The sequence below is a fragment of the Pteropus medius genome, unplaced genomic scaffold, assembly GCF_902729225.1.
Source record: "Pteropus medius unplaced genomic scaffold, Ma_sr-lr_union100, whole genome shotgun sequence".
Lineage (NCBI taxonomy): Eukaryota > Metazoa > Chordata > Mammalia > Chiroptera > Pteropodidae > Pteropus > Pteropus medius.
The window spans coordinates 38,348,513-38,363,723 of NW_024340849.1; the positions used below are offsets into that span (position 1 = coordinate 38,348,513).

The window sequence follows — 15,211 nt, forward strand, 5'->3', positions numbered from 1 at the left end:
CACCCACATTGTCCTACTTTAACTTTCCCAGGAGATAATTCCGTCATCCCGAGCCCAGTGCCAAATGTTTGCTGGGAGTACACGCAGAGGCCTAGTCACCAAGGAACTCCAAACAGAGCTGAACCTGAACTCCACACTGCCACTGATGTGTCTGATACCATCCTAGTGGGGTCTACGGATGATGTGATATATGCAGGCCAGGTGACCAGCAGAATCCTGGACCAGTGCATGCTGGTTCATCTGTAAGCAAGCCACACTGAGGAGCCCTCGAGAAGGTCTTCAGACAGAGCAGTGTGTGAATCAAGTCCCCCAATCCCAGGAAGAGCAGCCGTCTTTAAGGCGAGCATGCCACCTCTAAAGACACACTGGAGGCCGAGGGGGTGAGCAAACCGACCATCTCTCCGCCACTACTCACCATGTACGAAGGAAAGATCAGAACTCGTTTGTGCTTGCCACAAGGCCACTGGGGGTCATCCAGGAGATTTGGGTCATAGTCCATAAAGTCTCCCAGGTCACTGCCTAAGGATCACATGCAAAGTGATAATTAGGGGCCCCAGACCCTCTAAAGCAGAAGCAGCTGGACAAATGCCAAGTATAAAGTTAGAGTAAAGAAAGGCTGGCTTCGGGGCATTTAGCTGAGTCAAATCGCTCCCTCTGACTTTTAGTAGACATCTCTGTATGCTAATGAAGTGTATCCTCCCGGAAAAGGGTTCACTAAATTCTTAACATTCTGAAATTTTTTCCATTTAAAAAAATTATGTGTTAATCTCCCTGACCCAGGAGAGCACAAAACCCAACAGCAATAAAACATTCAGTGAACATTCCCAGATTAGAAAATGTGGCACCAAAAAGGCTCATTCTCTAAACCCGCAGATAAGTTAGTAGTTGTGCGGTATGAGCAGCACATCTTTAGTACGAGTGCTTCCGGGCAGGCTACTGTGTTCATATAAACACGACTCAGAGCGGGCACCAATGCAAACAGAGGTAGCCAGAACACTAGGACAGGGCTTCCAAACTCAGCACCCGGACAGGCCTAAGAACTTCACATTAGCCTAGACTTTCTCTGAGAGTTATACTGCTTTGTAAAGAGCTTTCTTCCACATGTCCACTCTTAGGAAGGTTTGTACGGGCAAAGCTGAAAGCAAGTCTTCCTTCAGCAGCCGTGTTAGCTCACCCACTATGAGAATTACAAAGGAAGTTCCTGGGTTTCTGGCCCAATTATTTGGGGGGGAAAAAAAAAAAGCCAAACTTGAGCATTATGAAAATGTAAGCAAGAAGCAGGTAACTGGTGAGATGAGTTGCTGAGTGGCGGCGAGAAGCCGGGGCATCCAGCCATCTCTGCAAGATGACCTTAGTATTTCTCCTTGTGGGAGCTTAGGAGGTTGTGACTAAGGTTTCTCATTAAAGATCACCCTGTGGCCTGTGTGGCCTGAAATTGAGCCTGCCCCAAAGTCACATCACCTGCAGGATGAGCTCATGCTTTGGAGGCCCCTGTCCTCCATTCTGCACACTGGGAGACACGATCCACATGGCACACTGAGGCACCTCCTGCCGCGAGCTACCAGACCCAGCCAGGTCCCAGGTTACCTGTGTCGAGGCTCCCCTGGGTGCTGCTTGCCCGTCCTATGGAGAGACTGCGGTGGCTCAGAGAACGGAACTGGGAGAAGGAGGAGGTGGAGTCAATGGTATTTCTCCGGGCTCCAAAGGCGTTTGTGGGTAACAGAAATTGGGTATAAGAAACAGTCTAAAAAGTGAAGACAAAAATGGCACATGATTTTTCCCAAGCGATGTTAGGTTTGCATTCTGACCAAGTTGTGTTGCCACCTAAGTTTAGGTCCATATTGTCACATCTGCAGCTCTAAAATCCAATGAGATCTTAAAAATGAAATTTGTTTTGGCACTCATTTGTGCCAGAACTGACTTGAGGCTATCTATAGTTTTAATTTATTCTACTTGGTGTGAATGTTCATGTTATGTGGCAGAAATATTAGTGTGTTTGATAACAATGTGCTATCTGAGAAGCCGTCGGGGTGCTGTGTAATACGTGAGGCACACAGTGCTATTACTTTTTATAAACTACCAAATGCAGAATTCCAGGGTTCATCAGGCCCCAGGAGTCTCTGATAAGGGACTGTGACCTTTGACGGTTCTTTTGTATTCCTTTGGCAGATGTCATCTATGATGCTCGTCTCTGTTTTATCTTCCCTCATTCCTATGTGAACACCTAACCCTTAGGAATGAAGATAGGACAAGTATTTTTCTTTACACCTGCCTGGGGAGTTGTGGCTCAACACCCTAAACTCTGGGTTGATGCCGTTTGGGCACAGTGGTGACCAGCTGTCCTGGGGAAAGGGTGGTTGGGAGGTTGTTTACCGCCCCAGCAGCTTCACCTGCAAGCAAACTATGCTAGGACAGCTTTCTCAAAGAAACTCTTGCATTGTCTCCACAAACAGGCTTTGGAAGGGTTTATAAAGACCGCCTGGATCCAGCACAAAGAGGCCAAGTTCGTATTTCAACCTTCACTCCTCAGACTTCAACCCAGCAACTCCGTGAATTGTGGGTGAGAGAGGAATAGGACAGCTCTGCTGCTCAGTGGTCACTATCTAAGGCTCAGGGACTCTTAGCTTCTCAGGACCACGGGAAGCCAAAAATACTTTCCAGTAGTGGGAATGTTGCTTGCTGACACCATCAGTTATTCCTTGTTAATCCAATCACCTGTCACTCCATCCCAGCACATGTACATGTGTGTGCACGTGTGTGCCTGAGATACTGATGCTACTGGTCATATCATACATTCTGCTGTTAAACAGTGCAGGCAGAGAAACTGTTGTGCTGCTATTTAATCACTGTCTTGGTGGATTTCCTTCCTCATGCTGGAGGACTGGTACACGCTGGTGTCACGCACCCAGGAACATGTCCCACACCTGGTTCCTCCACCACAAGTGAGATTCATGGTCTGTCATGGTGCCTCTGCTTCCTGAACCTGTGGTATCGGCACAAACTCATTGACTGGAAGCCACATAGCCTTACCTTCCCATCAGCTCCCAGTTCCACGCCTTCAAGGCCAATGATCTCCTTCAAGCTCACGGCACCTGCTGATTGTCTCCCTCCATCCAACTTCAAATCCCTGGGGAGGACAAGCCAAAGAAAAAAATGCTTTTGTTTGTACCCAAAAGAGATATAATGATGTTTACTACATGAGACAACATTGACAAGCAGGCCCTGGACTGGACCTCCCTTTGTCCCTCCTTTGGGGCTTGTCAGTGACACTCTGTGGGCAATTCCACTCACTTTGAGATAAACAAAATCCAACTGTACAGAAAGCCTGAAGATGAAAGTTAGGCTCAGAAGCTGATGGATTACCGACCTCCTCTGCTGCTCAGCAAGGCCCCTGTCTGCTAAGATGGTCATTGAATAGGAAGCCAGGGAGCATTCTCTGGGTACAGTGGGACAATGCTTCTCTTGGGCTCTAGCTGCTGGCTTTTTTTTAAATCTGGAGAGACCACCTCTCCTTGACATCCCTTTTATTAGATGGGAGAAAGAAATTCTTGTCCTACAGTTCTCAGGTTTATTGCTGGTAAAGAGTCAATGCCACAATAGTCATTCCGGCTACTTGCCAGGCCAGCCACCTCGAAAATAGGTATTTTTCTATAAAAAAATAATATCCAGTATTAACAATAAACAGTTATATAGAACACTTCACAATTTACAGAGACTTTCACACATCACCTTTCATTCTCTAAGATGCCCCTATCTAACAGGTATTGCTATTATCCTATTTTACAGATGAGGAAAATGAGGCCCAGGGTAGGTCAGTGGCTTGCAAATGTCATTAGGAGTGCAGGTTGAAGAGACTGGTTTTGCATCCAATGTTGTCTGTAGTACATCACAAGATGAGCTGGAGATGCAAGATGAGCTGGCTGTGGCTAAGCTCAGACACAACTCCTCACATTTTCAAGGACAACCCCCTTACAGTAGTTCTCAAACTTGGCTGCATATTAGAATCACTTGGGGATCTTTGACAAACTACCATGGTCTGGCTCCCATCCCTGCCATTCAGATTCAGTTGGTGTGGGGTGCAACCTGGGTGGTAGGAGTTATAAATGCTGCCCAGGTGATTTTAAATTGCAGCCACATCTGGGAAGAACTGTCTTCCAGCTTCTTCTCTGTGACATAGTGCTTGTGAGTCAAAGCCATCTCAGGCCTGCAGTACAATTGCTGTGTGGCCTAGAGAGGCACCGCACTCGGGGGCTGTGTCTTACAACCTAAGCAAGAACGAAGAAAATGTAAAGGCAAGACTCTCTGGGAGGAAAGTAAAGGAATCAAGGAAAGAGAGAGAAACAGCCAGGTGAGTGCGGAGAAGAAAGACAAGAGACGCCCCACCACCCTCCACCCTGTTCGGTGGAAAAACACAGGATTCTCTGATTCTGTTGAACACTCATCCTCATCTATGGGTGTCCTATGGATGAACTGGCTACCTAATCCTACCTATAAGGTGGAGTGTTTAATTAATGGCAATTTTCAAAAGAAATACTCAAGACCTGCACCCAGTGAGAGCTGCATTTTTAAGTCAGTCTCCTTGGGAGGCCATGGTTCTGCCACGTTCAAAATGTCTCTGGAGTCCCTTTTGGAATCAACACTAGAGTCATGCAGGAAAAAACAAACAGCCAAGCCATCCCGGTCTTCAAACTTTATCTACATATTTTTCACCCTGAACACTCTTACTTTAATCAGTGCTCCCCTCATTGATCAGATTTTACTGTAAATGACTTCAGGTAATTCCAAACATCAAACTCACTCCTAAGGACAGTACAAAACAGGACAGTAACTCACAGAACTATAAACGCTTTGTTAGAAGGAGCAAATCATCCCATCGAGAGCTTCAAAGATGTTCTGAGCCATGGAAGTGCTCTCGGGATATGTCTGATTTCTCCTCTTCTGGGGACCACATTCACTGAGGGCTATGAGGTCCAGGATGGTTTAAGTCACATCACTTCACAAACATGCTGTGCCAAGAGAGAAAACTGTGTTCCAGTTATTGACCTCAAATCCGCGGCTGGAATAACCAAGCAGGCTGGAGCAGTGTGGGGCTCAGCAAGGCCACCAGGCCCACAAGACCACATGTACCAGAGACCATCTGCCTCCTACATGAGCCATCCAGGGAGGCTCTCAAAAGACTTCCTCCAGCAATTAAAGACAGAGATGATGAATGCATCAGGGTGCTATCAAAGAAAAATGCCTATGAAGCAAGAAGCAGGCAAGGAGGCTAAAACAGTTGTGGAGGGTCAGAAGCAGGGAGCCCCACGGGGGAAGACCAGGAGGTGAGCTGATACGAAGGCCGCAGCGCCTTGCGTTTCATTAAAAAACTTACAGCACGCTTCCATGGACTTCCTGACTGTCCAGAGCCAAACCCGGCGAGCATGTGCCTCAAATTCCCAACTCCCAAACAATTATCTCCTTGTTTCCATTTTTGCCAGACAGAGGATGTTATTTAGGGCTGTAATATAAAAGTAGGGAATGTTTTATGGGGTGAGAAGATAAAAAAAAAATGAATATTAAAATAGGCCCTTATTAAGAGTGCTCCTTACACCCCAAACTAATATAAAAATGTATCTCAACTATATACTTTAGTAAGAATTTTTTTTTTTAAAAGAGTGCTTTTGGATGGAGAGCTGGCTGCAGGCAGGAACAGAGAGAGTCTCAGTCCATATTTGTATCCTGTCCACACAGCGTCTGATACACAAGATAACACTTTAAGAGTGTTTACTGGCTCGTTGCTGTCTCATGGGTGGGTCATAAAGACAACAAGGGACATGGATGCTTTTCCACTGTGCCACTTTTCATCTGTCAATTTGCTCACAAGCTCACTGCTTCCACAGACAGCCCTGCTTTGGCCAGCTGACCCCTGGCTGCTAAATATACACATCCCAGTTCACAGAACCAAACTACACTCACCCCACACTCTGCCCCCTCCTTGATGCCTCCTCCAAAGCAAATGGAGCCATAACAAAAATTATACTTTTGGTGCTCACATAAAATCCAAGACTCTTCTCCATGAGATAACCCCCGAATCCCATTTAAAGAAGCGGTGATTATTAGACCCAGCGATTGTCCATGTGCCTCAGGGAAACTTTGGGCCACATGGAAGAGAAACTTCAGACCACACTTTGCAACAGGTAAAGCTGCATCACACCTAACCACGAGAACCAATCTCCTGAGAACTACTGTGCTGGTCTGCCTATTGCTGCCGCCACTCCCCACTGGCTCTTCACTTGTACCATTCTACTTTCTAAATAATCAAACCGAGTAAGAAATTAAGCTGGGAGAATAGTGGGTTTACCACCCTCAGCTGCTACTAGAAAACACATATTGCTTAGCTTAGCGCTATCTACAGAACTTGTTGCAGTGACAGAAGTGGTCTCTATCTGAGCTGTCCAATATGGTAGCCACTAACCATAGGAGGCAAGTGAGTGCTTGAAGTATGACAAGTTGACTGAAGAACTAAATTTTTTATTTTAGTTAAATTTAAATAGTCACATGAGGGGAGTGACAGTTGTACTGGACTAGTGCTTACTCATCAGTACTTTGGCTACCATTACTTTTTAAGACAAATGTCATAGATTACATGTTTAGTGACTTGTATTTTATTTCCCAATTTTCTTCCCCAAAGTGGCCTGGTCATTTTCTGGCCACTGTACGAGAAGTGGGAGGGATGCCCAGTGATAATTAAGTTGGAATTTCCCTCTGGCCTTATAGAAGGGGGCCTAATAGTTTGTATGAAGTAGATTAAAAAAAAATTAGAAATAAGATATTTCTTGCACACTGAAGCTGATGCACGCACATTTATTCCATTCACACTTCAAAAACTTCACTGACATGGTAATAAATATCACAACTGCTCTAAAAAATCGATTGCTTTGCGGTGGTGACTAAGTTGTCACTCACCTCAGGGCTGCCGTTTTGGTGGGCTGGAATTGAGAGCACACGTCTACACATATCCACTGGCATGTCACATGTCCACAGAAAATGAAACACATCTCATCTATTTCAATAATGTTGGTTTTTTTTTAACAGCTTTCGAATCCGAAAAATGTATCTTTCACAGAGGCTGACAAACTTCTCTAGGGTTGTCTTTAGCTAACTGTGTCATGTTGCCGAACCATATGAAATTGCTGTTATTTGCTCGTTTTGTCCTACATAAACAGTGATTTCATATCGTGCCACCTAATTTATAGATAAGGCAGCTTGCTAATTTACTGCTCAGGCCTTACATGTGAGTGTAAAGCAAGCAAGAGACCCCTGGCCCTTGATGCCTCACTTTTTTGGTGGTCAAGTGGGTGGGAAGTCATCTGCAAAAAGGAACTCTGAATGGTGTCACTGATTTATCCAAAGGGAGTGTTTAAAAACTCCAATGAAAAAGAATTAAGCAGAACTCCCAGTGGAGTAGTGATAAAATCTTGATGCTTTCTAAGATCATTAAACTCTCATTAAAATGGTGTATGAAAATAGAACTATCTCTGGCTCAAATGCCAGCATTAACCCTCCCGTACTAGGAGATAGAGCTGGATATTGTGGAACCACAGCTGAAAGTAATTAGAAGCAAACCGAAGTTGAGCTTTTCAATTTCTTTGAAAAGCCTAGAATATTTTTTCCCAGATATGTGTTAAGTTCAAATATTAATTTATGTTCCACCTCCTTCTAAATATGAGTGGAGGCAAGTTCAAATACCAAATGTAGACATTGTCCAAAACTGTGCATTACGGTTTAAATGCTGTAGCTTGAATTCAGAGATGAACGTGCTTGGGTGATATGAGAAGATCTCATTTGGCTGGATACACTAAGAGAACCCCTGGTAGGGAACTGTGGACAATGCATGGTCTGAGTCCTTCTCTTCCACAGCCCTGGGTGATGCTACAGCTCAGACTTATTTAGCTACAAGAGCTCATTTCTCATTCTATTTAAATTTCTTAACTTTTGCAGAGGCTGTAAGCAATAAACGCACTTTGAAAACGGAGCACAAAGATTTTTTTTTACAAAGGCTGGCTGATGCAGGGAGGGGGTTGGGAGATGGTTTAAGGCAGAACAGGGGAGGATGTCACAGAAGACTGTGGGGAGGGGATTAAAACAGGAGATAAAAATGCATTTGGGGAGACAGCCAAGCAGCAGTTATATCTTTAAGCAAGAAGCAGAAATATGTTAGTTCTTTCATGGGGTGTAAATCCATCCTTTATGAGATGGCATTGCAATTCACTTAATTCAGTTCTCCTTGAAAGCCTGTAACTTCATGGTTGGAAACCCCCTGGACCACTTTTAGTTTTGGCTCCCACAGCATAAAGCGAATGCACCGAATATACAGATGTGAAGTCATCTGGTCAGAACAGATGGCCAAACTAGATATCCTGGTGCCCAGGTCACTAGTTTCCACACAATGAACCACTCCTGATTTCATCTTGTATAAGAGTCTTCATCTTCCATGACACATAGAATTGATCAAATAAGATTCCCCGTAAGATAACAAGAAGTTCAAGCTAAAGCCCTTTCATTAGGGAGCTTATAGTTAACGAACCAATATTTCTTTTAATAAAAAAAGATATCAGATTTAATATTTAACACCTGGGAAGTAGATGGAAAAAAGTATGTTTGTGTCCAATTAGCTAGTTCCCAGGGCTCTCTGTTCCAAGATGGTGATGGCGTGACTTCCGTCGGTGGACATTTCTCTAATGGTGCTCTCAACTCGAGACCTTAGAATGCCAGCTGGAAGCTCCACGGGGCACTTGCTCTTTAAAGGACAACAATAGGTTGAACACTTTGATGTATAAATAATTTAAAAGCTAATTAAATATTAACAGGATTTCCAGATCCTTAAAAAAAAAAAAAAAAAAAGATTTGCTGCACAGAAAGTAGAGCTTGAAAGCTGAATTAGGAAAGGAAATGCCACTTGTGAGATAATTGTAATTGAGAGATTACGCATCCACAGGACCTCAACAACACGAGCATTAATATAGTTTAAGAAATCCTCATGGTTTCCTCTTCAAATACAGTACAACTACCACCTTGGTTGGGTCCACTTACTTGTATCAGAGCAGAAGGTTACACCCCCACAGCCCAGAGTCAAGGCCCAGAGCTGACAGGAAAAAGTAAAATCAAAGCAGCCTTTAGTCTTCTAAGTCCTGCCCTTCTCACACTTAGCACTGCATCGATAAGCCATCCCCCAAGGGTAACTGGCAGACAATGAAGGGGCCTTGACGTAGCTTACACCAAAATCTTTGTCTAAAGGCAGCTCCTATAAACAGCCGGATAAGGGCATGATTCATCCATGAGATCATTTCAGAATCTGTCCTTGTGTGGGAATATGCTTGGTGTGAGGAAAGAAGCACGATTTGTGAATGTGTAATTTTCCACAACTACAAAACATGTTTTGGGGTAAAAGTGGGAGGGAAGGACAGTGGGGATGGACCCAGGGCCAGGTGGTTAGGCTTTGGAGGCCCTCTCTAAGAATATAAGAAGCTGTTCTGTGTCACAAAATGATCAACACTCAGGAAATGGACCCAAGAAGATGACTTCATCTGAAATGCCACATCGCCAAGAGCTAAGGACATAAATACCACATGGAAGCTGCTATTTTAAAACACACCGCCAGACACCTTGGGCTCTACTGGGAAGCCATTTTCTTCATCACATGGTTCCTGATACATCTGTAGTAAGCTAACCCAGTGACTATCAATCAATCAGGAATGGTTATCTTGATAGATCTGTACGCACATATCACAGAAGCTATTTTTTGCTGGAATCAATAGCTTGGTTATTTTACAGAATCCCAACCACAAGTTAATTGGGTTTGCTCTGACTTCCTTCCAATCAGATCCATGTATACAGAAATACCTACTGATGCCCATATGTTTCAGGAAATAAAGAACATCTGGGCACTATTGCCGGTGCCTTATGCACAGGAACAATTCTGAGTGAGACTGGCCCTCAACACAAAGTCTGCAGTCTCTCACTCATCAGTGGGTTGTGTTCCAAAAGCTTTTAAGTTGGCTGTCTGGAACTCAAATAGCATGTTCCCACTGACACGATGTAATACATAGAAATTAGCCCCACGAGTGCCCTTTTATCCTATAACTGAACTAGCCTCATAGTCCAAGCAAGAGCCCTGGTTGTAGGAGTAACAGGTCACAAGGTAGAAAGAAGAGGGTGAAGAAAGAGGAGAAAGCTGTGTCCCTCCTGGTTTCTCGGTTTGGGGCTGACCTTCAGCAACATTTTAAAGGAGGAGCAGTTTGCATTATTTCCACCTCCCTCTCCAAATCTTGTCTTTTCAAGACTCCAGGATCCTTTCTCCTAAGCTGTTTCTATTTTTCATGATTTCTTCAATTTTTGAACTCAGAGAATCCTTTGCTGCTCCCATGTTTTCCACTCCTGGTCCCATGGTGATGGCACAGCAGCCCAGAGGACAGGGTGGGAGTTGGGGAGCAAGAGGAGGTCAGTGGTCTTAGGTAGAGGTGTGGGCAAGGTGTGGGGTCTGCTTACTTAGGAAAGTTGAGAAATTTGCTTGCAACTCATTTTGTAAGTGGAGGGTCACCAAGCCAAACCACAAATCCACATTAGAAAAGAGAAGGCAGTGACTAATGTGGATAAAAGGCAAAAAGACTCAGATGGGCCTTGGCAACTGTCGGTTGAGAGAAGAGGAGCTGGTTTAAGGCTGGGACTCTTCCCAGAAAATGGTATAATTTACAAGCTTAATCTGAGAAGAGTGTTTACAGCTATGGGAAGGTTTGATGTTACAGTTATAGTGAAAAAGACAGGCAACATCTGTTTCTCTTCTCCATAGCCGGCTTCCAATAGCTCGTTTTAAAAGGTGGGATTTGGCAAAGCTGCTTCCCACCAGCAAGAAAGATCAAAACAAAGCAATCATCTCTTCATATTCCATACAAGTACATGCACTAGGGGGGGAAAAAAAAGACTGGAAGGAAATAGGACAAAAATGTTGATGAGTTTGTTTAGGTGAGGCTCAGTAATTTTTATCTTCCTTTTATTTTTACATACTTTCCACATTTTCTTTAATAAACATCTACCTCTGAGGAAAACAATTTAAAGACCAAATAAAAGCAGATATGAAGATGAATCTCTCGTGTTTGTAGGAATGTACAGCTGGCCAAGTCATCGGGAACCCATCTGAGATGTGCTGTGTTGGGGTAGATCTAGAAAGAGCAATGAAATAGCTCTCGTGACTAGACAAAAATGGGACTAAAGCTAACATTTAATGAGTAACTACTGCAGCCTGGCAGGGCGCTTAGAGCTTTCACACATAATATTTCACTTAATGCTCTCAAAACTCCCTGAGGAAGACATTATAGCCAATTTTACAGATAAGTAAGTCTGGGATCAGCTAGGCTAATGTGCCAAAACCAAGGATTCTGCCTGACCATCAGCTCTCTCCCATGCACCCTACTACTCCCTGGCCTCAAGGGCAGGCAAGGATAAGGACTGCAGTTTCCCTAATGGGGTCATGAGGGTCAGAGCGGAGATGAGTGCACTTCAGCCCCCAACTCTCACTTTTCTGGAATAGCTCTGCGTTTAGCTGTTTTGTTTATTGGCATTCTGTGTAAACTTGTGTTGGAAGAATGGTTTCTTCAGCTAAAAAAAGTCTGAAAACCACAAGACTAGAGAGTCTCCAAGTTCCTTCCAGCTCTAGCTCTAAAAGTCCTCAGTGCTGAAGAGTTCTCCCTGCCATTCAACTCGCGTGAATTGGCATTAACTGGCAATCTTCCATGTCAAATATTCTTTAATGAATTACTTTGGGACACCCCAAGGGGAAGTGGCAATGCTCTTATGTCCAGAAAAAGCTTCCACATCCTCGGAAGTGGTTTTAGCTCAAGTTCAGCCCTTAGCCCTGCTGTTACGAAAGTCAATCCATCCCTGGTAACGATTAGTGCAACTCCGGGCTCAGCTGCTGTGTTATGTGAAAGGAGTAAGCGCAGCCTGCAGCCAGTCTTCAGTCTAAGCCTGCCAGTAAATCCCAACATCTTCCCATCATGTGCACCTGATTACAAATGGCCAAGCTCAATCACGGAAAGGGCGGGCAGCGAGGACCAGACTGTGTGTGTGCTGAGGTTTCAATTCACCCCAGATACTGAGAGGGGCTCCAGTGATAGGATAAAGCCCTCTACCCCATACTGACCTAAGAAAACTACCCTCTTTTAATTCTATACTAGATTCAATCCAAAGATGTCCTTTGCTTTAAGCAAAAGCAGTACACATGAAAGCAAAATCACGTGTTAATCTGCTCAAAATGAGGCTATGTGTTATTTACAGTTTGATCACATAATGCTCTTTTGGAGGTGTTCTGACACCCTGAGTTGATCGAGGGTTAGGTGGAGCAAACCTCTGTAAGTCAGGGAACTCTGAAGGAGCTTGGACAGAGACTGCAGAAGCCGGGTGTGACCACAGAGAAGATCCTGTTGTCTGATTTTACTCCACCTTGCACTCCACCCCTCTATGCTCATCAGAGCCACTGTGGCTTCATGGACAGGCAAGACTGAATTTTTAAAGTGAAAGAACAGGAAGAAAGGATGGTTATTAGAAGCATCTCATTTTATCAAACAGACGATTTCCTGAAAAAGGCAAACTGTCAATCAAACAGTATTTTAAGAAATAAAATAAGAAAGCTCTTTATTTTTAAATGCCCCATCAACTAATCCTTTTGTTAAATGAAGACATGTTTGGTGCCATGAACAATAATCTCTTAACGCAACTGTTTCGCACGCTTTCTCAAAGAGAAGCATTTTCCACACAGGGTATAAAGACAGGAGCAAGACCCTTACCAGCCCCTAAATCGCTTCCCTGCGGTGCTTGCGGGGTGACCTGGGTGCGCCTGGGGAGGTCCTGGGGAGATGCGAGTGAGCAGCACTGCACAGTCATGAACCAGTGAAGCCCATGCACAGCCAAGGTTTCCGTACGATGTTGATACCTGGAGAATGTGACCACCTCCTTATCCTAGAATTCTTTAATTCGTACCTTCCTATTCTATAATTGACAAATACTCAGAGGAGGAAATTACATAGAATATTTTTCACCCAAGACTCTACCTAAAGTTGCCTGGGGTTTGCCCTTGGAGGAGGCCAGGCTGCAGTGTAAACCTGTAACCTTCAAAGCCATCAGAAGGCCACTATCCAGCACGTTGGCCACCGGGTTCCCCAGAGGCGACCCTCCTGTGGCACATGCATGGAGCTCTGTCATCACCCAGAGACATACCCATTAGCTGGTGCCACTTGCTACTTGCTGGTCTGGAGCCTGCAAGCACAGCCCCAAAGGGGTGGTGGTGAAGGGAAAGAAATACCCTCAGCTCTGAGGTGAGCACAAGCACGTTGGGGACGGCTGCTGTGGGGCTGGCAGGCCCCAAAGCAGAAAGTGCTGCGCCACACAGAGCCTGCAGCCAGTCTGCCTCCTACCTCTGCCCCTGCTGCTCTGCCTCTTTCTGTGAAATGATCATTGGAGAACCTACCATATGAAGTGGTTCTGAAGATTAAAAAGCAAATGTATATAAAGCACTTAGAACAATGCCTGGCATACTCTAAGCATTACTTATGTTTCAGCTTATGCTATTACCTCTATTCTGTCATGTTCACACAAAGGTTTGACTACACAGTCAGCAACATTAAAGAGATATGCTCTTTTCTCAAATATCTGTATTTGTAAATCAAGGCGGGAAAGAACAGTTTGAAGACTGGGGCAGTTGTTAAGTAATCGAGGCAGCCTGCTTCAAGCAGAAGCTCTAGAAATAATTTTGTGTATAATCTTATTGTCAGCTTAGTATAAAGCTGGGTAGCATGTAAAATGACCCCAAACGTTTTGTTGTTCTCAACTCTGTGTTGATTAAGTCCCTATCCTTGTAACTCATTCCAGGAAATATACCAAATAAAACTGGAAAAAGTCACCAGGTTTGAAGATTCTTTTAAATCTCAAATTTTAAAAAAACTGGACAGAGAATAATTATACAGATTGGAGTTCTAGATTGTTAGTGGATGGGGAGAGTGAACAGACAGCACGTCCCAATCATAAACTCTTTATGCAACCAGACTTACAGCTTCTGCTTTAGCAAAGCTGACAAGAAAGAAAACAGAGACAAGTTATTTGAGCTTGCAGGATCTTTGGAGTCTCATCAAACCTTCCCATTGGACAGATGAGGGAACTGAGATGCAGAAGGCTGAGTGATGAACGTGACAGTGATAACCAGGACAAGGCTGTGGTCTCCCAGCATAGCTCACTTCTTTCAGTCTCTTCTTTTCTCCCCTTCTCCTCACTATAGAGGCCTGAACATGGCAGTGACCATCACCAATGGGATTCCCGCTGGGATGGTTCTTCATTGAACTCTTTCAGTATGTCAGGCATTCTAGAGACCCTGTCCAGAAGTTCCCAAGGAGCCAGATCATCCATCTTCTGACATTCTCAGAGGTCGAAGTCAAGGCTAGAATATCCTTCTCCACTTCTCTAGGACCTCACACTTCCACATGTAGCTAAAGAGCCACCTTTTCTGGGGAATACTCCCGGACCCCTCCATCTGACTCCTTCCCCAGCACTTCACCCACTCACCTACACACAGGAGTCACTTAATTGTTTGCTCTTTTGTTTGATGGTTAGTATATTAGCTTATTTCTGGGCTCCTACCATTAGAGGGTAAGCTCTGTGAGGAAAGTGACTTTCTTTTGCACCATCATTTCCTTACTGCCTAGAACAGTGCCTGGCACATCGTAGGTTTAATAGATTTTGTGGGGAGCATAAATGAATTCTGCTGTGCAGTGGTGGCACCTGAATTTCAACATAGATAGCAGGCAAGAATGGCAATGTACTTGGGCAGAAAGGGATAAAGAGACTTTATATATATACATATATATATATGTATATATATAAATATATATGTATACATATAAATTGGCTTTTACTAAAAATTATAGATTTACTGTAAATGGGGACAGTGATAAAGATTTGGGGGCACTTAAAGTACTGTCTAGCACCTCTTGCCCCACCCCCCAGTTGTCTTGGCGAGGCTGTTCACATGTCTGGCTTCCTTGCTCGATAATAAACTCCTGGAAAGCAGGTCTTACTTATCCCTGCATGCTCCCAGCCCCTATCAGGGCCTCACTAGAGGCAGAAGAAATGATTAAATGACTGAATGCATGAATAAATGAATGAATGGTGACACCTCTCCTAAGAC

At 44.3% G+C, this 15,211-nt stretch overlaps 1 protein-coding gene across 2 annotated transcripts in view; it reads right to left on the reverse strand.

The window, feature by feature from the left end:
• Positions 1–15,211, reverse strand: part of CABLES1 (Cdk5 and Abl enzyme substrate 1) — a 101,479-nt gene that overhangs the window by 18,818 nt on the left and 67,450 nt on the right. For both annotated transcript variants that reach the window (XM_039844606.1, XM_039844596.1), the window contains 3 exons: positions 3,031–3,127; positions 1,588–1,744; positions 416–519 (listed from right to left, as the gene is read on the reverse strand). In XM_039844606.1, coding sequence (XP_039700540.1) covers positions 416–519; positions 1,588–1,744; positions 3,031–3,127 — 358 coding nt within the window. The remainder of the gene's footprint in view (positions 1–415; positions 520–1,587; positions 1,745–3,030; positions 3,128–15,211) is intronic.